Here is a 24076-nt window from a genome sequence, read left to right on the forward strand (position 1 = left end):
AATTTTTCCTAATCTATACACAAATGAACAAAGTGCTTCTCTGTTTTTCTACCCAATTTGGAACTCTTAGCTGCGACCGTAGGCCTGTCCCATCTCTGCAAATCACATCTCCTTGAGAGGCTAAACTAAATGTAGGCTTTAAGAGGACTGAGCAGACATCTATACAAACAGGACACAAGGTGTATGAAGTAGCCTGAACGGATATATGTAAATATATGTAAATATATGTACAGAGCAATGTATATTTATTTAACAAAAAGGTATTTGAGTCCTTTCAACCAGTGGAGCCCAATTTGCAAACCCCGTGTAAGGTGCACGTCTGGTTCTTGAATGCCAAGATCATTCCTGAGAATAATGAGAAAGTACAACAGTTCATGTAAGAATAAGTCTGCTCTCTAAGCTTATTTGGGGTTTTACAAGCCATCCTTCTTTTCGATGACTGTTCAATTTGAGCAACCGAAGACATATTGGAACACCAGTCCTGTAATTCTGTGGTCACCTGGCCTCAGTAAGAACACTCAGTCAGATTATGATGGGGTCTGCTGTGCGTTAGAGTGTATAGTACGGATTTATTTTTTTTCTCACAATGTTTGAACACAAGACTGACGGAACTGCAGCCAGAAGCGATCGTTAACCACGGCGTTCCTCCTGCGATCTCGCCCACTGCAGCAAGGAGCACGGAGACAGGAGGGATTTGCGTCTGACAATCGCATTACGTCAAGCACGTCACGTTAGCTGTAAATCTGATTAGACCTGCACAGAACCCCCCCCCCCCACCCACTGCGCAGATGGGGGTTCGATTCCTGACCACAACACTTCTTGCACTGTGATCTCATCTCTATCTGTAACCCCCTCTGCTTTTCATCTGTCTGAATAAAGTTGGGAAAAAAATACATAAGGAGGGCAAAGTAGGAAAAAAAAAAAAGGACTGAATGATAAAATCCCTGCTCTGGACAGGGACAAAGAAAACCTGATTTGCATCAATGTTGTCATGAAAAATGGAGCAAAAATAAATAAATGGCATAGATAAATGCGAGTAAATTCCTTGCTCCGCCACCGGGCGGTGTGTTACAGCGCTTGTCTAGCTATTTAGCGTTTGTGCTTTTCTGGCTTTTGTTTTAATCACGTCCCCTGGGTGTGGTGCAGGTGGGCCGGTCGGGTAGGCCTGAGACACACACATACACACACGTACACACACACAGAGAGACACACACACACACACACACACACACACACACACACGCACACAGACACACACACACACACACAGCCCAATAAGCAGGCCCGTCTGCTCTGTCGTGGCTTCGACTGCTCATTCCTGCTGATCAGCACTCTTACATAAGGAGCTTCAGGTGCCCAGATAATAAGCCGAGGACCAGGGCTTCTAATCCGGAGGGACACGCCACTTCTTCCACACCGTTCATACATATTTTAAAGGCTGCAGGGAGGCTTATTTTTCTCAGATTTTTGAGCTGTTCCCTCTCGTTTCCCCGCTCCCCCTGCCCAGTGCACCGCTCCTGAAAATCTGCCTTTGCGATAAATTTTTCTTACGATTTCTCTCAGCATTTGCAGGATCTTTATCTCCGTGTCTCCTGGTTTTCCCTCCCAGCCGACTGCACTGTGATCTCATCGCTATCTATAATCCTGTCCCCTCTCCTACTGTGTGTATAAAACAAAATATAATAAGGATGGCAGTCTGTACACCATATTTAAAGGATGTGTTTACTAGTTTTATACACGTGTGCCAGTGGTTCTATTGACTCACGGTTTAAATAAATAAAAAATAAAAAATGTATTCCACGTTTTTAAAAAGCTTCTTTCTCAGAACACAGACACAAGAAAGACTGAAACACATTCACTTACATTGAGTGGTGACACAGCGAGCAATGTTAAATTGGGATCTGGTTTGTAAACAGTTCAGACGCATTCAAACTTTGCAAGAAAATCTCTGCCCTCAAAAACAGATGACCCTCCCACACAAGAAGCCAGACGGCTGCGCTCACAGATACAGAAATATCCGCCAACCTTTTTTCCTCCAATAGTAAAAGCGAGATAAATGCCACAGGGCCAGTTTAAATGCCACACACAGTGAGGGCACTGCTGAGAAATATTTTGCCTATTCGTACCTTTGTACCACAAAAATAATAATACGTATTTGTAAAGATTGTATAAAAGCAATGTAGGAATGAACACACACACACACACACACACACAGAGGAGAGAGAGAGACAGAGAGAGAGAGAGAGAGATCCATTCCTTCTTGCACGTTTGAAGTTACTTCCTGATTCTGTATCCGGCAGTGTCCTTTCATGCCAGTGGTCAATTCCTGGGACCAATCATGAATTGAACAAGTATAATACTGCTGCCAATGAACCAGCCAGGGTCAGTGTCCACAGTTATAGATTCCCTGTCATTGTGACATTCTTTCACATGTCAAGCAATTATATCGATCATCACTTATTAAATTAGAAAATTAGGCCACCATTTTCCCTACCGTGGCACTTTCTCAGACATGATCCCTTTTCAGTCTGTTACCCTCCTAGCTTTCTACCTGCCTGAATACAGCTAAAATTCTGCTCTCCTTAAAAAAAAAAAATTAGATGACATAGTATGATAACAAAATATGCAAAGTCAGCCAAAAATAAATAAAAAGAATGCAAATCTACACTGCCATCTGGCTACTTTTGTCTGTCTCTCTCCTGTTTCCAGCGGTTCCTTGCGCAGCAGTTATAACGAAACTGTCCAGGTCCAAGGCTGAACCACATCTCGCTCCTGTAGTCTAAGTCATTAGCCATGTGCCTGCCTAAACATGGAGCCACAGTATATCCAACTATTTTCATTTTCATTCATCCATTTTCATCTTGTTTGCTCTATTTCTGCAGTATTCTAACATATTGTTGTGTATTTGCAACAGTGTTGCATCCTCAGGGCACCACTGGAAAAGACAGCTTTGCTCTCAATTGGCCTCTCCCAGATTAAATAAAGGTCTCTATCTGTCTCTAGCTAACAGTTCTGGCAGAAGCTTATGAGTGAACGCCCCACTGGTTTTGACCTGTTCAGGTCAGCCCTGATGAGTCGGTCACGGTCAGTGTCGGCTGGAGCCGCACTGCACCCTCTGTCTTTGATTCAGGCACCAGTTTCTGGGGCACAGGCAGCGGTCCAGCGAGCGGAGGTCTGCCTGTCACTGCGGGTCAGTGCCGAGGAGACGCACGCCCGCCGCCCGGCAACAGGACCGCAGCAGCCCCGGATCTCTCCGGAAACTCTCCGGGGGCTCAGAGGAGGAAGGAGGCAAGCGGACGGCGTCTCCCGGGGACGCGGGGAGCGCTTCCGCTGCGCGGGACGTGTGCAGAGAGCGCCGGGGTCGCAGGTAACGCACGGGGCCCCGACGAAGCGGCCGGACGCCTTAGCGGCAGCGCCGCGAGATTTTGCACACGTCCCGCCTCGCCGCGGCTACGCCGACTGTGTACAAAAACGAAGCGAGGCGGCGCGAGGTAGACGAGGGCTCAGGGCCTTCGTCCGCGTCCGTCAGCGCGGGCCTTTCTTACGGTGTGCGAGCTACCTGCCGGGGGGCCTTGTACATTTTTGTAAATGTTCTGTTGGTTTAAGGCTGGGTCTTGGCTGCGCTCCGTGTCTCTGTTACTGTTCTTAATGTTGTTTTCTCAGGATGGCCTGCGGGCTTTGTAACCATAAGACGCTTCAATGCCTCAGCTCTTTCCAATGTATGCCTTTAGCACAACGGATCCGTGCGTGTGTGCATATATACACAGCAAATATGTGTGTGCGTGTATACACAGTAAATATATACACTCACGTGTGTGTGTGTGTACGTGCATGCGTACGGAACAACATGTGCAACACTTGGGGAAATGGACATGCATGTATCCGTGTGTGCGCATGTGCACATGTCTATGAGTACGTGTGTGCGTGTGCACATGTCGGTGTGCGTGTGTGAATACTGTATGTGTCTGTGTCTGCGTGTGCGTGTTGGTTGTGTGCACGTGTGCACTACAGGACACGCATGTGGCACGCGTGTGTGTCTCTCTGCGTGAAGGGCTTGTCAGGCCTGTGGCTTCATCCCTCCATCCTGTCATCCCTCTTTTTCTCACTCACAGGGAGGTGTTAATCTGGAATGAGGGGAGCGGGCAGAGAAAGGAAGGAGCATTTAGGAGGGAGGAGCAAGCTGGGGCTGCAGTTAGAGATAGCTCAACTCTTTTATTCCCCAGCACGACAGGGGATTAGAGAGAGAGAGAGGGGGAGAGAGAAAGAGAGAGAGGGAAAGAGAGAGCAAGACCGAGAGAGGCAAAGAGAAAGCAAGAGAGTGAGAGGGAAAGAAACAGCAAGAGAGAGGGGGAGCGAGAAAGAAAAACCACAAGAGAGAGTGGGGGAAAGAGAGACAGAGATAGTAAAAGAGAGAGGGAGAGAAAAAAAGAAAGAGAGAGAAAATGAGAGCGAGCGATAAATACACTGTGACTACCTGTGAGCTGCATATCTGCAGACAGACAGGAGGGATGCAAATAGCATCTATTACATCCCAGCAGCCTGCAACACCGCATCAGAGGTGCTCTGCAACACTGCATCAGAGACGCCTGCAACACCGAATCAGAGGTGCTCTCCAACACCGCATCAGAGGTGCTCTGCAACACTGCATCAGAGACGCCTGCAACACTGAATCAGAGGTGCTCTGCAACTCCGTATCAGAAGCGCACTACAACACAGAATCAGAGATGCTCTGCCACCGTTCCCAGCCAATCAGCCACCACACAGCGCAACACATGCACCGCCATTGGCCCAGTCACTCTCTGAAGGAGGAAGCAAAACTCCTTTTCAGCTGTGAGATTAATGCTATCTACAGTGTACTGAACACACGGGCCAAGGTCACATGTCTGAGAACTGGGGCCAAGCTCACGTGTGTGAGCACCTGACCGCAGTACAGCTGAGAAAAAAACATATCTGGAATGCCTGACACTGATTGGCTGTACGTATCTCCCAGAATTCCTTTGGTTTCACTCCTCTCTTATCTTTCCTTTATAGCGTCTTGAAGCATGAATCACATTAATCCTGCTCTTCCTCTATGTCCTGACAAATCGGGTACCACCATCCATGTTGATGGCTTTTGTTTTGCTGTCCAAATCAGTTTTCCTTTGTAATATGTCCCAAAGCCATCCACAGCAAACAGCAATGAACAGGAGAGCTGCAGAAAAAATAAAAAATACAATTTTTTCAATAAAAAACGATGGAGAAAATAAATGTTTATTTAAACAGAAAAAAAAAAAACCATACTTCACTATCCCACGCAAATTCATATGAAGGCATCAAAGTGTGAAAACCATGTGATAGCAGAAGGGGTGGGGGAGGAGGAGAAAGCACTGTCATATGTTCCTGAAACCTCCAAAAGCCCAGGAGGACTGGAGGGCCTCAGACAGTGGCAGACTCACAAACAATCAGGCACAGCTGAGGCTGACTGGTACTCGGCCCAGGTGTGCCCCGGTACTCTTTCCAGGCCTTGAACAGTCTACTGTACCTTCAGAGGGGACGGAAAGAAAGACGGCCATTTCGTGGCACCACTGTTTAAGCCGAACCCGTGTGTCTCTGCCCTTCTTCATGTTTGTAGCTTGCAGTTTACCACCGTTTGCCTTTGGCTTTGGGCTCTCCGGAGGGAAATGGGAGGACCTCAGTCCGCTCTACCGTTCAGATTGTGTTGGCCTTCACGCTCGCTCTCCTCAAAGCTGCCGTAAAAACTGTTTCACCAACACACAAAATTTCACACAGAAATAAACTGAAACTGGATCTTTCACCCCGCCAAGCTGAATTCCATTTCATCTAGAAAACCAATCTGCCCCCCCCCCCCCAAAAAAAGAGAGAGAGAGCTGCATAAAGTTGTGAAGAATGCACGTCCCTATAAAATGAGTGTCTCACTTCCTGTGCATGTAATAGCAGGGTGGGTGATGAGATTGACACAGCTGAGTGTAACATTTTCATTCTGGCATGGGAAAGCAGACACTGATCTTAAGGGTGACTGTCTGCTTTCATTTCAGATGCCATTTCTATCAGTTTCATGTTCTCCCACCACCAGTCCAAATTATTTTAATTGCTAATTTAATGATTGCTTGAAATAGAACACTCAGCTGGCAGCCTTTCTCTCCCTCACACTTATACTCAGCATGTAGGCACACACACACACACACACACACACACACGCACATACAAACACATGCACGCACATGCAGACACACACTCACAAACGCGCACACACATGCAGACACAGGCACACACACACCTGCATAAACATGCACTCACACACACACACACACACACACACACACACACACACACACGTACACACGCACGCATGCACACATACATAAACACACACATATACACATGCGCACACACACACACACACACAGACACACATAGACACATACAAAGGCATACATGCCCACACACTTCCATAAATGCAGCCACATAACAGTCCATAACAGCAGCTCAGAAATGCTTATTAAGATAAACTTTTCCTGTGGTTATTGTGATTGGAGACTTTCTCATTTCTCCCTCTCACTTGTTCTTTCTTACTCACTCACAGACTTCCATTAGTGGATGCACTTAATTATCATGCTTTTACTGAGTTCAACATTTCTCAGCATCTCTCTTAACTTATAATTGAATGTGATTGCATCTTTTTCTCCCACAAAAACGCAGTTCAGGAAGTTTGGAAATCCCTGAAATTAGCTTTCCAAACAGTGTGCTTGGGAAAAGAAAGCGAACAAAAACGCTCGTGTTTATTTTAAAGGGAAAGCTAAGGGCAAATGTTGACTTAATGAAGGTCTGTCTCCGTCTGACTGAAGTGTTTGGCGAAGCGCCTCCTCTGGCTGCTCGTGACCACTTCTGCTCTCAAAAGCCCATCCAGTGCCACTCGAAAAGGCTATTTGGCCCGCGCCCAGGTAATTTGGGCGCCGCGTGTAGCAGAATCCGTACAGATCTCGGCGCACGGAGAGGACCAGGGTCCCATTTGGAGCCCCAGTAATGGCGGGGCGCAGCCAGCTTTGTGCTGTGGATAATCAGCAGAATATGGCCATGCCCTGGCACAGCTGGCTCTCACGGGCACACGGTCCAGAACAAACACACGGTGAAAAGTCACAGCCGAAAATTAACTCTTACCTGTCCGTGCCTACCCTGTTAGAGTCAAAAGGGCCCTCGCAGCTGATTTCACACCGACACAGGAGATACACAAGAATGGTCACTACACACATGGATCTCCATGTCTGTCCTCTTTTTATACAACACTCTTACTTTTTCCCTTTCTCCATGCCTTAATCCCCATCCATCCATCCATCCATCCATCCACCATTCCTCCCCTCTTTCTCTTTAGTTCTCCTGCCTCCTCCCTTTATTTCATCCTCCTTTATGTCTCCATCCTTAAACACCTCATTCCCAAACTGTCTGCTTTGCTTCTCCCTGGCAGAGTGGCACAGCCGTCACTGAATCACGGGGGTTGCAGGTTTGGCTCCTGGGGCGGGGAGCGGAAACTTCAGTGAAAGCGCATAAAGTGATGGCGGTAATGTGTGAAATGTGAGCCGTAAAGCTGATGAGCAGTACTGGCATGAATAATGTAGAACAGGGGCCCCTGTGGTGCCAGGCTGGAAAGCAGCAGCTGGCCGGACTCTGCAGGTCCCGGCTGGCATTAAGGCCCATCACCGCTCTCCATTAGTGCCAGCCACGAGCCAGGGCAGAGGGGGGAGACGTGACTGACTGAGCCAGTCTTTCCTTCTTTTTTCCCTCCTTCTCAACCATAAGAAGGTTGTGTTCCAAGATCCATTAACACACACTTGCTCCCTTTCTCTCTCTCCCTCTGCTTCTCTCTCTCTCTCTCTCTCTCTCTCCCCCACTCCCCCCCCGCCACAATCTTGCTCTGTTCCCCCCTCTCTCTCCCCCACTCCCCCCCCCTCCCGCCACAATCTTGCTCTGTTCCCCCCTCTCTCTCTCCCTCTCCCTCTCCTCTCTCTTTCCTATTTGGCAGGGTAAGGAGGTTCTATCAAGACTTCCACTGACCTGCACTAGGCACAGGTGTGCACACAGGTGCACAGGCATTAGTGATAATGACAATATTACCAAAAGATTAAAAGACAAAGGACAATCATTTAAATAATAATAATAATAATAATAATAATAATGTGATGATCAAAGTAACTCTCTCAGATAGTAGATAAATCCCACACTGCCTTTCACTCACTCATTGTTATTGCCAAAATCATTGTTGAAGGCATTAATAGCTCCAAATATATGTCCACTTTCTGTGCAATTGGGTCATAGTAAGGATCCGATCAATCACATATGTACCATATATACAAATAAGTAGCAGGCACTATGAACCCGCAGTGTGTGCAGGGCTGGTTAGATATACAGGAATTCCTTTAGTTCTGGTGCACCAACTTTTTTTATAATCATACATTCATGCATTTCCCCAGTGAAGCCTGGCCCACAGCTCCACCGCCGTGTACTGTAAGAACCGCTGAATTTGAGCGAGGTTCAGCCATAAATTTCAAGGACGTTATCTTTAAAGTAATTAGTTTTGTAAGACAAATGTGGTGGTGAGAGATCATAGAAAACTAGCGATGAAAGATTTTATCCCTGCATTGCCGAGTCACTGCAGTGGAGACCCTTCGGCTTCGAAGTGGCTGATGCCTGTTCACCCTGAGTGCCCCGCCCCACGTCACTCCCCCCTCCCCCCCATGCCGCTTTGCTGTCGGGGAATGTGTCTGTGCTGCGGACCCCCCCCATCCCTCATGCGAGTCTCTGCGTATGAAACGTGAATTGACAGGCAGGTGGTGATGGGGGGTGAGGAGAGAGCAGTAAGAGGCACGCTGGGTAATGCATACGTAACGAAGGCGCTGTGCTCAGAGGGGCTTCCGGGGCTTCAGGGGCTTCCGGGGCCACGGGTGCCACAGGTCAGAGCACGGGCTGCTCCAGAGGAGGGCTGCTCGCTCGACCCGTGAAATCGGCGGGTCTTCCAACCCGCTAATGGATTCCAGCGTAGCGCTGTCTCCGCGCCACATTCCCTGGCCGCTTCGCATTCAGGAGGGGCGGTTTCCTGGGAGACGCCCGGATGTGGTGGTGACATGGAGTCCCGACCCCCTGCCCCCCCCCCCCATCGCGCGCCTCGAGCGGGGAGGTGTGCAGTCTTATGCGCTAAACTGGAGCGCTAGCTGGATTTAGCTCAAGACTGTCGAGCAATGCCCAAAACCCAGTCACATGAATGTGATCCAAATATGCAATCCATAATGGTGATGACGAGGACAATGAAGATTATGATGATGATGATAATGAGGACAATGATGATGATGATGATGATTTGGAATGTTTCCATACCTTCAGCAAAACCAGACAAGTGGTCCAATGATGTAACCACATTAAATCTACCAACTCATGGAGAACCCTCCATGAATTTTAATTTTAAAAAGCACTGTGTCCTTATTAAATAAATGACCCAGGCAATAAAAAGCAATTCAGCGAATAACTCTCAGGTTCAGCACAAAATGTCCAAGATTATCTTTGTTCTTCAGGAAGGAAGCCTCACGTCTTTCTGGCCAATGGGGTCCTGTGACCTTCCATGGAGCTAATTTTACATGGTGACCTGTCTCATGATTGACACCTCTTTTGATTTGTTCCTATCCCAGAAGCAAGTATGGGTCACCGGGTTCACAGTAAGCCTGAGAATGCTTGCACAGCACTGGAAACAACCACACTTTCTGCTCTGATCCTGTTGGGTCTGCAGTTTCCCAGAGATTACCCATGTGCTTATCAATAGCACACATCACCCAAGCTGCACATAAGAAGTCCATGCACCAAGGCACAGCAGCTATTGAGCTGTTAAACCCTTTTATGATCGACTCTTTTGTAATAGCCTACATAATATATGCAATATATTGTGTGTTGAGCATTCCTCAAAGCGAGAGGACAAGCATTTTTTTCTTTATTTTATTTTTATTTGACCAAAATGAACATAAAAATACTTTGTCATTGACAATTTATAGTTTACGACAGCCTAAATCTGCTGAAAATAAAGGTGGTTTTTGCTTTCAATAAATCTTGCCTTTTTTTTCCATACTCAAACAATACACGTCTGTTCCGATTAAACTGGAAGAAGGGCGATTCGGTTAAGGGGGTGGAGTCTCACCCTGCCATGACGATGAAGAAGTCCAGCCTGTTCCAGGTGTCTCCCAGGTAACAGCTTCGGCCGAAGATCCCGAGAGCCACCATCTTCACCACCATCTCCAGGGCAAAGAAGATGTAGATGAACGCATCGAACGCCTGCGGAAAGGGGAACCACAGGGACCGGCTTCAGGCAGAGGAACACAAAACGCCCGTTCATTCCGGAGAGGGGCACAGGACCCTCTGAACGTACAAGCCCCAAACTCAAGGCTTCACTTCACTCAGACCCCAGCCTCTAATTTGATTTACAGCTCTGCTTAGAGATAGCAGATCTGATATGAGACAACTTGCTCTCATCCCTTGTCCCACTGTATACCCAGAGATGAGAGCTGGTATATAATACTACTGACCATTAAACCGACCGCCTTGTCTTAAAGTCGACTTTACGGCCCAATTTCTCTCAAAGTGAAGCCTTGTATTCTTCACAGGCAAGACAGATTGCAGTATGTGAATAAGATCATTTAGAAAAGTTTTGAAAAAACTAGAGCTAGCAACCTGATCTGATGATCTTGGTGCTGGTAGACTGACTTTTGACCATGGTCATGCCAAAGAAGTATCACTTTATATTTTCCTAAACTGGCTTGCTTTTTCCTCCTTTAGAACGCAGCCAAAGCTCGTGTGAAAGCATCAGCTTATTGAAGCCGTTAGCTGGGATTGACAAGCGAAACCAGTGGCTTCGAATTGCAGCGAGTGCATTTTCAACCCTGTCATTAAAAACCATCAGCACCCGGCATTCATACAGAGCGATTATTTGTTATGCTGAAAGGTACAATTTGGTCAGGGGAAAAATTCGTTTCGTGTATCGTTCACAAAAATATATAAATCGGTTTCTCTCCAGAGAGCGTGGCAAGGGCTTAATTACATTTAGCGAGATGCAGGAAATGATTTTTTTGAATCTGCGCTCTACCAATCTACCAATCTCTCAGTCCATCTGTCTCCACTCATCAGAAATGTGATATCTGGATGACATCATGGATGATGATGTCATCCTGCGAAAGGCATAAAGGAAGTCTGCATGGGGATGCATAGAATAATGTAATTGCCAACTAAACAGCAGGGTTGCCAGGTCTGTATTTCAAATTCCCCTACTGTTGCATATACTGTTGAAAGACACTGTGCGCACCAGAATACACATGATCAGTGCATCACTTTCACTTGTAAGAGCTATTATTCTCTCCCATTTGTTAGTTAAATACCCCATGTTGAAAGCCTTTCCCCATACTAGACTCCCCCTGTATCTCAAAAATCCCTCATAAATAGGGGATTCTTTCCGCCAGCCAGGTAATGCCACAAAAAATTCCCCATTTTGGAGGGATCCAGGAAAGAGGAGGGAGAGTCGCAGCAGGACTGTTTGAATGGGACACATGGCTCTTTCCTGGCACCGGTAACGGTAATGGACCCGGTGTTCCTACGGCGACGGCGGCGCACGCCACGTGACATATGGTGTGCTGCGCGGAAGCGGCCAACGCGCGGGAGGAAGGAGGAAATAAACTCCAGCCTACCAGGATATCTATTTTGGCCCCGGCTTGCTGCCGTTTGCCCTCAGATTTTCATTAAAACACACAGACCCGAGCTCTCTATGTTTAGACTCCTTTGCTGGCCACGTAGCTATTTTAAGACTCTTATATTTAACCGCCTCTCTCGCACACCTGGGATTGACGCAGTGACCCCAGGCAAATGGCAGTCCGGGACGGTGGTAGCGGGAGGGGATGTGGGGGGGGGGGGGGGGGGGGGGGGGGGGGGGGGGGGGGGGGGGATGGGGGGATATGGAGTGTGGTGGTGGGGGGGGGTGCAAGAGCATGAGTAAGCAATGTCTCTCACTGATCCCCACGCCAGGAGGACCACATGGTAAAGAGCCAGACTGAATTATGCAGCCCGTGACATTTCACCAGCGTCAGACACCGAACCGAAGGGAAATGGTGGATCGCGGTGGCAGGAATGTCAATGTCAGTTCAAACGTTTTGAAGGGGTTTTGTTGGCAGTGATTTTCTCCCATCTCTCAGTCTAATATCATTTAAAATCTGACAAATTTGGGTGTTTTCTGCATTTCCAACAGACTTTCAGCCAAACCAGAATACATTCCAGATGATGATTTTTATAAGCAAAAATGTATTAGCTTCTATGGTAACATAAAAGCACAAAGCCTAACTAAGGATGGATATTTGAAAAAAAGAGTGAATGATCATCAGTGTTTTTCTAATTACTATCAAAATAACTTCAAATCGAACATGTTTCATAATTTAGATAAAACAACAAATATGTTAAAATTACTAAACAATAGAGAGTTAACAGCGAAGAAGAAACGTCTTCATGTCTCATGAACAAACAGACGAGTTAAGTTAAGTCAAGTGAGGAAATCAGCAAAATCAGGACTGAGAGCACAGTTATTGTACAAGAACAGAGGAAGAGGAAGAGGAAGCACAGACACTCACCTGCAGGACCTGACAGCGGTCGGACGAGCAGTGGATGTTCTCGCAGGGCTGGTACATACCCAGGGTCACGCAGTTCAGCAGGATGACCATTATGCTGACGCGCTCAAACCACGTGGGGGGAGATGCAGTCAAGGCAAACACGGTCATGGTGCAAGGGTTATAACATCTTATTATAAACCAGCACAAGGGTCAGCTCCGTGTTCTTAACATCAAATGTGCAGTCTCGCTTACATTGACCCTGAAAATTCAGAAGCAGAATATCCCCTGTAACTAACCGAAATCCTCCTGAAGTTAAGAAGATGGAAGGAACACAGAAGCTGTAGATTCTATAATGATATCAGTACTGGAATGAATAACATTTTCAGTAGAACATTTTCTTTACCAGTTTATCATTTTATTTGAAAATCATAAAATTTCTATATAACTGTCATTAATAACACCAGTTCTCTAACAAACATTTGCACACACATACACATGCACGCACATACACGCGCACACACACACACATGCACATACACACAGACACATACACATACACACACACAACACTTACACATTTTCCTTTTCATAATAAACTGTATTTAAATAGTAAATGAGTAAATCAGCTTTAGTAGTAAATTCACATTCAAATAATGTCATTACACGTCACAATATGCTACTCTGGAATTTGCAACCGCAGTAGCACAAACTGAGGAGTATCACTGTTTCCCAGACTAGTCTGGCTGCTTCAGTGTGGTGTAGGTCATTCTGAGCGGGTTACGCTGGCAGATCACCAGCAGAGACTGATGCTGTGGCCAGCGCATCAGAACTAAACGCTCCCATCCTCCCAGAGGTCTCTGTGCCACACCTGGATTAATGCCTGCTGACACTGGACAGGAAGTGAGAGTGCAGGGGTCGCTGGGCAACCCATATCTAATGTCACATCCTCTCTGGAGACAGGCGGCCAGGTGACAGCTCTCCGGCAGTGATGGATGTGGCAGCGGTTGCGATGGCTGGCGGGTGTGCACACGGCTCTGGAGGAGGGCCCACGGTCGCCAGAGCCTGCTTTTACCCTCCGTGTTCACAAAAATCACCCTCCCCCGAAAGTCCCTCGGTGTGCGACTCCAGGTCAAAGGTCAAGAGTCGAAGGCCACTCCGCTTGTCTTTAAGCACGTCTGAGTCTGACCCTCGTCTCGTCGCCCACTGGTGCTCACTCCTTTGTTCATTTCATTTCTTTGTCTTGCTTGTGGGCCCCCCCCCGTTTGGTTTTGGTAATTAGTACCTTAGAAGCAAAATGTTTAGAAGGAACCAGCTTGCCTTTGTTTTAGAGGTCACAGATAACAAGAGGCCTGTTTAGCTCAAAGCGTCATGTTCTCTGATGTTAATTAAGAGTCAACAGAAATGCACTCTAGCGGAAAGTGTCCAATCTCATAAAAAGTGATTTCCTTTTTTACCCCCATTTCTTCGACCAGATTTCTATAAACTTGTCATAAATTATTCTGAAGGTTTAACAACCGTGCCTCCAACATTAAAACCCACCTATGTAATAATAATAATAAAAGATGTCTAACTTGTCATTACACATGTATTTATTTAAATGCTCAAATGGATGTCTGGAAATAAGTATCTCGATGATTGGACAAAACTGACAGGATTAGTCAATGAACACCGCAATGTAGCTACTAGGACCACAAAGCAGCCAGTCACAACAAAGGATCTTTCCATATAGTAACAGATTCAGGAGATACGTCATTGGCGCACTGTGATTGGGAGTGTGTGGAGCTGGCTTCAATTCAGCACATACCTTGGGTTTCATTAGACAGGGTCAGGCACCCAGAAGTTATTAGTGGTCCTCAGTGTGTGATGCCTCTTGCTTGCTCTCCTGCAAGGCATTGTGTGCTGTAGTGTGTGAAAGACAGACTTGAGAAGTGCATCTTACACACAGCTGCGGTAGGCACAACTCCAGAGGCACAAGTGTTTACTTCAAAGAAGTAGGTGGCGGAAAAAATTGCGACACACGTCTTCAAGGGTCGGCTAATGAAATGTTGATGACTCAAGGAGCTGAGGTCTTATGGAATTCTATTCTAATTCTAATCTCCACAGACTTTGCTATCTGGTTACTCTGGCTATGCTTTATCAGAAGTTCAGAACTGAGTAGCAAATGGTTTGTTTTTCTGAAGGGGTTGGGGGGGGGGGAGTGGAACAAAAACAACAAGCAGTATTTTTCCAAGTGTGACGACAGAAATGACAACACAGCGGGTAATGCCCGCAGAGCTCACACCGTGACAGCCCGTGATGAGGAGTCATTGCCCCTGGATCGCCCTGTTCTCTGGAAGCTCTGAACATGCCTTTCCCTCCGCCAGAACTGTGGCGGTGGCCATAAGCCGTGAGCAGATACCGGCTGATTACAGTATTTATTGGGAGTGGAGACGCATTTCTTAGAAACGGAAAAAGGTTTTCTTAGAAAAGTCGCACAGGCCGGGGCTTGCCCAGCCGTTATGCCGCATCCCCATGTGTCCTCGCCGGAAACTGTTCATTTTATGGGCGGAATACGAGCACGAGCGTCCATCCAATCAGGTGCTGGCAGCATTCCACTGCCAGCACCTGATTGGAGAAAAGTCCTGCAGTCAAGTTTTGGTTCCCGTCTTCTAAAACTGGAACAATGTGGCGGAATGTTGGTAAACTTTCTCTTGTTCCACCTAAATAGTCCACTAAAAATACATTTCTTAAAACATTTGAGGCAAGAAATAGAGGCAATGCAGTTGCAAAATCTGAATTCATTTTTGATCTGCGAACAAATCAGTTTGATGCAAACTTCGAGAGCCGGAGAGAGCTGCGTTGGACGCCATTCATTTGCACAGAACAAGGTTGAAGCACATTCTGCGCAAACACAGAAGCGGCGATGGAACCACACCACTCGCGATATACCAGAACACCACACCACTCACCAGACTGCATCCATCATGCACCACGCGGCCTGTTCATAGAAAATGAATAGGATGCGCCAATGGCCGGATTCTGTGGGAGCGGCCCCGTTACGCGGAAACAGGACAACGCGAGCAGTTCCGCAGCAGAGTTCGCTCGGCTTCTATTTTTAAAAATGCAGATAACGGTCACAGCAGCGGCGGGAGCAGCAGCGGCAGCCAAATGTGTGTATGAAACACTTGCGCACATCAAAGGGATTCGCGTACTGATGGATATAACCTGCTTTCAAAAGCACACCTGTTTGTCTGAAGGATCTATCTGACCCGCGGCCTGTAGAGGAGGGGCTTTTATCTGCTGGGGAAGACAGATGCCGCCATAATCTCAGAATAAATGCTTCGGGCGCTTCGCTAAGTGTCGAGCAAACACCGGGACCGTTTCTGTCTCCATCCAGATAGGTAGAACGGGAATGAAGGTCGGGGAAAAAAAGAAAAACACCGTCAAAGGGAACCACTGACTCATCGCATGACAAAATATCACCTCCCTTTCCTTCACATCATCCTTATCTCTGTACCAGAGCGTGTGGATTCACTGTACATTTACATTTTCAACCACATTAGCTCAAAAGCCGATTTATTTGCTTTTATTTATTCCCTGACAACTGTGAAGTAATATATAATAACCCAACAGTAAATACAGGCATACAATATAAATACATTTTGCTATACAATATAAATACATACTGCTATACAAGATAAATACATACTGCTATATAAGATAAATACATACTGCTATATAAAATAAATACCTACTGCTATATAAAATGACTACTATACAAAATAAATAAATACTACCAATGGTAATAAAAGCTGATTTACTGATCATACAGCTGATCGAATGATTAATGGAACCACATAAAATTTGCTACAAAGAGTCACAACCGAGAGAGAATAATAAAACAAAAGGTGCGCTATCCCGTGCACATCCAGGTCACACCGTTTAAAGAAGCCGGTGAATTCATCAGAACCCTGGGAGTGGAGGGCCTGCGGGGCCCAAAACTCACAGTCGCAGCAAGAGTTTTCTTTACCCATCAATCACCAGGACATCAGGGGTCAGCTGAAGGAGGTCTTCACCGTGGTAACGGCTGTGAAGGAGTAGCCGGCCCCGGTGCCGGCGGGGCGCCGCGGCGGACGGGCGCGCACACGAGCACGTGCCTCTTTCTGTGTTCGCGCGCCTCTGTGAAGCACAGCGAGATCGCTCGGTGGTGCCGTGCCAAGTTTTAATGTGCAATAAGGTTAGACAAGCAACTGAAGATTTCAGCCATCAAGCCGATGCCAAGTAAAAGCACTAGAAGCAGATGGCGTCTGAAGACTCTTGAAGCTCAACCTGCTCGCAAAAAACATATGGGCACTTATTCCTTCCAGCAGCTATAAGGTTTAACATCAAGCATTTTATGGACCTGTAATTTTTTTAAAGATTGTTTCAACACTGCTGGTCTTCCTTGTTTCTATATCTTATGTAAAACCTGAGGACAAGCTTGTCTCTTAGCCAACCATCTTTGAGTTATTACATTGCAGTTATGTTGTGTCATACGTCAGCTCTCTCTCTCACACAGCGGGGACCCACGGCTCCAGGTCGGGTCGCCCAACGGGACCCCAATCCCCCAGTGGGCCTCAAACACACGCGCCATGTCCACGCCCCATTCTGGATCCAAACATCACGTGGTTCACGATCCCATCTGGTGACCTGACTTTCTTTCTTTTACTCTGTTTATTTGTCAGGGACAGTGTGCAATTTATTACGAACATTTCAGCAATGGAAATCTGATACACAGTATGTTTTTGCATCTGCGTTTGACGGGAGCTATGTGAGTTTGGGAGATGTGTTTTGGGGACTTTGGGAAGAGGTACGCAAGCGGCTTCGACGGCAACATGAGGCTCATTCTAAAATTAACAAACAGCAGAAATTCTGGGAAGTATTGGAGTGATACTGCTAAAATGAAATGATTATCTCTAAAGTATAAGCATGATGATTCAAAATGTGCAAGACCTTCAAAGATATATCAGAATGATAAATATGAGTTTGATTGGAGCTTCTCTGCAGTTTTTGAATATGACTAATCCATTGGCTATAATAGGAGAATCATCATCATTATAATAATTTGGAATTTGACAATTGTGTATCAGAACATGGTGTCCATTGTAAATTAAATGAATAGAAATAATACTGAAAACATCTACAGCACCTACATTATTTAAAATAACTGCAAAACAATACTACTACGCACCTGTCTCTATTTGAAAGGGTCACATGGTCACGATTCATTATTCATTGTTAGCAGTTAATTACAAGATAAAATGGCTTATTATTGCTTTAGCAGAGAGACTCGTTTTCCAGCTCAACACAAGATGCTGTCTCATATGACACAAGTACCACAAAAGCTCATAGTCATTTTTCTATTTGCTTCAAAAATAAATGGTTTGAGAGTATTGTGCAATGTCTACTGACTGCAGATGGGCACACTCTGTTCACCTGAGATTTACACAGCCTCCCCCCATCTGTGCCCTCCTCCCCCCCCCCCCCCTCTCTCAGCAGTGTAGAAAAATGAGGATTCTGGCAGCTTGCCCACTGTCTAATTTATGGGGAGCAGGACAAACAGGAATATTTCACTTTGGAATGTCACCAGTGGAATTATGAGAAGTGGTCTGTTAGAATAGGACATTAATCCCGACAGTGACGACACACCAGGCCCGACAGCCACCCCCACAGCTGACTGATCCTTCAACTGTCCAATAGTAGCCCTCCGTGCAGCATCAAACTAAGGGCGATCTGTCTCTTATCTGGCTTTGGTCCAATCACCTTTTTTTTCTTTTTTTTTTTAACTCAAATCAAAACTCAAACCACAGCAGCTTCCTTCACAAGCACAGTTTTCGGCGAGTTTAGTTCACACTGAAATTAAGTTGTTAGAAGCTCTGTTCTTTGTTCAGAAAACTTTAGCAAGGGCATCACGTGGTTTTCCAGTGACAATGAAAAAGACTGGATTTGGAGAAATCAAGGGCTCCACTGAAAACCACTTAGTACCATTTATGACGGGGAAGACAGATGTACCTCGAGCAACAGACACGCTGAATTTCCTCATGACTGACTGCTGGCAGGGGGAAAATGGAGATTGATTATCTCAGGCGAAGCATGCCGGTTGGCATTCTGTCAGAGCTTTTTTTCATATTCTTTCTTTCATTTGCTGTTTTTTTTTTGTAGTTAATTGAGAATGAATGTCTTCTTGGAGGGTTCTTTGAGAGAATTGTGAGTCATATCTCTGGCAGAGGTTATGGTGTGCCATGAGGAGCTTCATTCATGCAGCTACCTACACCCAATGGATTCCGCAAAAAAGTACATACTGACAAACAACCAGGAGCAGCTCTTGAAGGGGAAACCCAGAGGCAAAGTACAATTTTATGTAAAAACATATTTTATGTGAATGCACATGGACATTCTTACACAATGTGCATTAAATATTCATATTGTTCTGGGAAAACTCAATGATATCAAGAAAACGTTAAATAAATATATTATATATTAAGCACAGCCAGGGAAGACTGTGCAGAAGCATTAAAGAAAAAGTGCTGAGAATTAGTTTTCCCTGATAACTTTTTTTAGAGTCCCTTTGCACAACAATTATCAGCTCAGCTGTCGAGAATCATCGTTAGTATAGAATTTATTATTGTTCTCAACCAAACGTTGGACCTAGAAGTTTATAAATAATTTTGCTGAGAGTATCATAAAGCAAAGCAACAGAGATAGTCCCTTAAGTAAGAGGCACCACCAAGACTTACATCACCACTAGGGGAGCCATGTGACATTCATGAATGTAAAAGGCTATATTGTTGCATACTGTACAGTGTGTGAGTGTCTGGGAGTATATTTTACTGCTAATCCTACACAATAAAAAGCTGAGGCCAATTTGCTGCTGGGAATATATTCTTATGTATTCTATATGCAAATATTACCATAAGTGTCTCTATGCTGACATCTGAGCTGGACAGATGAATGAAAATGTACACGCATAAAAATGAATATGTAAAGCAAATGCAAATTAAACAAACTGTCATTTCTCTGCTCGTTTAAAATAAATTGTATAAATATGCATGCACTCTCCCTAGAGCCAAAATAAAAAAATACATAAAATCACTCTGCATCAGAATAGCCACATGCTTGTCAAGACTCACGGTTTCATTACAGCTGCTAATTCATGGAAGGTGTCCTTCTTTGTGCAGGAGATGCAGTCAACTCTAATTCAATCCTTTGCAAACAGAATCCCTGCTCTAATCGGAACATTTTCCCATCAATTCATTGCCATCACACACATCCAAGGCATGCCATCTTCTCGCCTGGTCGTTCCTTCCCCAGCAGCAGAGCTTCTCTCCAAACTCTCCAGCCCTCTAAATGTTCTCAATTCATTAACTTCCCTTGTTGCCCCACAAATCTGAAATGTTTTACGATCCTAAAAAAATCATAAAAAAAGTTTCTCGGACAGCATTTTCATTGATATTTCACACTTTGTCAAAGCTTAACTTCGATTTAAAAATGTCCTACACTTCAACAATATATTTAAGACCCAGGAATGTTTAACAGTGGGAACTTGTAGATGTAGTAGATGTTTAACAGCAGGGATTTGTATGAGAACAGCGCTGTTCTGCACAAAGACACAAGGTGACATCAAAGCAGCAGTGGCTACCTTATTCAAACCCTGTCCACTAAGCAATGTTGTAGTCTCCAGATTACAGTCTGAGGCCAAACAGCTGCATTCAATGTGCTCAGCATTATGACACATCTTCCATGAAACTGGACCAGAATGGACTCAACCAGTGCTAACAATTAACAAGCTGATGATTTTTCTTAGATACAGATACAATTAGATACACTTTTGTGTTTTGAGGGATTTTGTCATCTTTATTTATCATCTCAATCCACATAAAAATCAGAAATGGCTATGCATGCCAAGAAGAATAAAAGTCCCATTTTCACATTGCGCTATATTGCAAATAATTGCATAAAGAGAGGTAAAATAAATTTAAAGAACAAATTAAAGACTGAGGCACATTGAATGGCTCATAATTGGTGAAAGTGTCGACATATGGCCACTAAAAATAATCATTTGATAGATAATGGAAATTCAAAGACAAAGCAAATCATAACAAACCAAGCCTGCAAATCTGTGTTTAAAATGTTCCAGGAAAAAACTATGAAAGAATTTAAAGCACACGTGTTCAGCATCCTTAAATGAGCAAGAGGTTGGCTGTCAGATAAACCAGCTTACAGAGCAGTCCCCCAGGGTACTGAGTACAGGAACCACTGCATTATAGTCCCAAAACCAGGGGGGCCCCAGGGGCCAGGGAGAGCGGCAGTGTTACCTACAGGCAGGCACAGCTGAGACTGAGTGATAATCTGCCCAGGAGTTACATTCTGCATTCCTCAGACCAGCCAGCTGTGGGGTTTTTTTTTTTGTGTAAAGACTTGGCTTGGATTTCCATTTCAAGCAGTTAACAGACACTACAGAGCAACCGACAAATTGCACTCTTTAATGTATAATCCATTTTTACTGCTGGATGCGGCTATTTACTGAAGCGATTCGGGTTAAGTACCTTCCACCAAATGTTCAACGGCAATGTCTCACCTGACCGTCAAACCAACAGTCTTTGAGCTGCAAGCCCAGTTCCCTAATAATACGCTGCACAGGATACACGAGTCGCTTCGCTTGCGTACTAGGCCTCAGCTATGGTTTCTGTTCTTACGTTCACCATCACAATTTGAATGGACCCCGTGCTCTTATTCAATTAGCGCCTGGCTGTAGGCCACACCTGGCATCCTGCCCACCCTCCAGTTCATGTTTTTGTACTGGTCCCATTGTGGAGGGAGGACCTAAACACATCTGACATTTTTTATTATCAAGTTTCACATCTTACGAAATTTCATTTATGTTTTATTATTCCACCGAGACTCACATTGTTCTGATCTCCATGGAAACGGATCAGCTGTTTGTCAAGGTTAATTGCAAGTTTATTTGACATTTCCAGACCTGGTGCTGAGGGGGCATTAACTTTCAGCAAGGAACTGAAATAGTGGCTAACTATCAGATTTCTGGCAGCAGTGAATTCAGCATCTATCAGGAAGGACAGAAAACAAGGAACCTTCATCCCTCAAAACAGGTCTGCTTGAAAAAAGCCTGCATTTTTGTGTTTTCATTTTCTCTTATTTTGGGGGGATTTCTTTCTTTCCCATTGTTCTGTCCCAGCCCTTCATTAATATTTTACGTCTCCAAGGTGACACATCGGCAGTGCGGCTGGAGATTTCGGAATAGAGTTTGAGCAATATCACCTCCTCTGGGTGTACAGGAATCATTCCCCCTCCACACCCTCGTGTCCAGGTGGCAGATATGACAGCTCACCGGCCCCATAAGACGCAAGTACCCCCCTCCCCCCCCACCCCCGTCAAATGAACCTAGCTGACCAACGTGTGGGGCTTTTCGGCAGTGAGGGTGGGGGTGTAACTGTCAGCGCTAGCACGGCTAAACGCTAATGAATTTCTCCACTCAGGACCGCCAGCCAGCGTGACTCTAAAGGACGACGGAACAGCGGGGCACGGTGGGGAAATGACACGGCTGAAATATCCCAGCATCCCCGGTGGCCTCTCTGCAGCTACACAAAATGATTCTGGGCCGGGTGGACTGACAAGGAAGGAGGAAGTGGGGTTTTGGGGGGGGAGAAAGGACCCTCTCTTCCACTGCATCTATCAGTGCCACAACCTGGCCATGACTATCCCTCCTGCCTCATGCCCTGAGCATCACACCATTGGAAATACAAAAATGCCTCCTTTTTGCATAGAATTATTCCTCTTTAGAAAAGAAGGAACAAGGTTAATTGTATTCATGTCCTCCAAAAATTACATTCATAATGGACTACATTTATGGAGAACTTTTCATCTTGTCCAAGCAATTATAGAGAAGGACAATGCATAATGTGAAAGTGCTTTGGAAAAAAAAAATTTTTTTTGTGATCTTCATGTTTATCAAATTTTTTTACAATTAATAATAAATCATTATTTACTAATTTGTGTTAAATATCAAAACATACTGTACATCATATTTCACAGGATTTATCTCATAAGTCTATCCAGCCTTAGATAATAATTAAAAGTGTATAGCTGATGTCTGAGAAGTCCTGAAATAACACAATTTGTCATATAAAAGTATAAAACGCTAAACAGTTTAATATGAAAAAGTACCTGTCTAGTTATACAACAGGGCAGACTATATAGCACTAATTTACCTCTCAAATGCATTTGATATAAAATGCATTTTCCACACACAGATCTTCTTTAAACGATGAAAATGTTCCGCAGGATTAAGTTTAATGATTCAAAAAATATTAGCATTTTCAAAGCTCATCCTTCTTTCTGTTGCATATCGGTTGAGGGGTTTTACATAATCGAGACCCCAAAGTGGTGATTTTTAGCGACATTAATAAACAAACATGCATAGCTTTAATGATGAAGAATGCTAGTCTAAACTCCCTTCTGTGCTCGTCTCGGGCTTGAGTCATAATTCCCTCTCACATTTTAAACCCAAATCTTCTCAACGTGCCATTGTCTCATTTGTTTAAAAAGGAGCATATCTGAATATGTAAATTTAAAAATATTACAGTTTAAGAGAAAGCAATTGTGAAATCTTGCAGTTTCAAAACAACTTAACAATACGCACGCATTTTTATATCTGTGGGGGGAAAAACAGACAACAAATTAACAAAAATCTCATACGCTGGGGATAAACAAATCTGTGACAGCTGCCATTGAATGTTAAGACTTAGACTAAACACCGCTAGAGAGAGAGTAAGCTGAGAACTGGGACTGGTAATGAGAAAGGAGTCCAGTGTCAGAACACTGGACTGTGACTTGGCGATTCCTGCAACATTCCTACAAATGTTATTGACCTCCGCCAAAAAAAAGGCACATAAAACCTTAATGTAACACTGTAAAAAGTTGCGATCATGTTTTTCGCTTGCAGAATGCTTATACAGCAACAGGCATTCTGCATAGTCGCTAGTGGGACCAAAGGGCATACCTACTATTCATTTGATAAATGAATACAGAGGGAACAAGAGGGGAAAAAAAAGAAAAAAAACTAATTAAATTTCCCTTGCAGAATTTCCGTTTGCATCCAAAGCACAGGAGTGTAATCAGGAAGAAACCCGTGTTCCAGTATTCAAAATCAAAACCGCCGTCTGTTTGCTTGTTTACTTGTTTCGTTACAGGAAACAATGGCATCCTATGGAAGCTTCCAGAAGATCTTCGCGCCGGCTTGGTGGGGTGGGTTGGGGGAGTGGGGGGGGCGGGCGCTTAATTCTTGGCTAGTGAAGCCTATGCTGCGGAAGCCCGTTTGGCACCCGGCTCGACATGCGGCAGCGTCTGCGGCCGCGGAGCTGCCTTCGCCTCCCAGATGGCAGCCGACAGGCTGAGAGAATATTCCTCAAGACAAGCTA

General features: G+C 45.1%; 1 protein-coding gene across 3 annotated transcripts in view; it reads right to left on the bottom strand.

The window, feature by feature from the left end:
- The window catches only part of LOC118216977 (voltage-dependent T-type calcium channel subunit alpha-1I-like), a 217843-nt gene that overhangs the window by 87018 nt on the left and 106749 nt on the right, over positions 1 to 24076 (bottom strand). For all 3 annotated transcript variants that reach the window (XR_004763109.1, XM_035398673.1, XM_035398672.1), the window contains exons 3-4: positions 12642 to 12753; positions 10175 to 10308 (exon numbers count right to left, since the gene is read on the bottom strand). Coding sequence is in view for 2 of the 3 variants with exons in the window: in XM_035398673.1 (XP_035254564.1) it covers positions 10175 to 10308; positions 12642 to 12753 (246 nt within the window). In the remaining variant the exon portion in view is untranslated. The remainder of the gene's footprint in view (positions 1 to 10174; positions 10309 to 12641; positions 12754 to 24076) is intronic.

This window comes from Anguilla anguilla, chromosome 17, assembly GCF_013347855.1.
Source record: "Anguilla anguilla isolate fAngAng1 chromosome 17, fAngAng1.pri, whole genome shotgun sequence".
In the NCBI taxonomy this organism is placed as follows: Eukaryota; Metazoa; Chordata; class Actinopteri; order Anguilliformes; family Anguillidae; genus Anguilla; species Anguilla anguilla.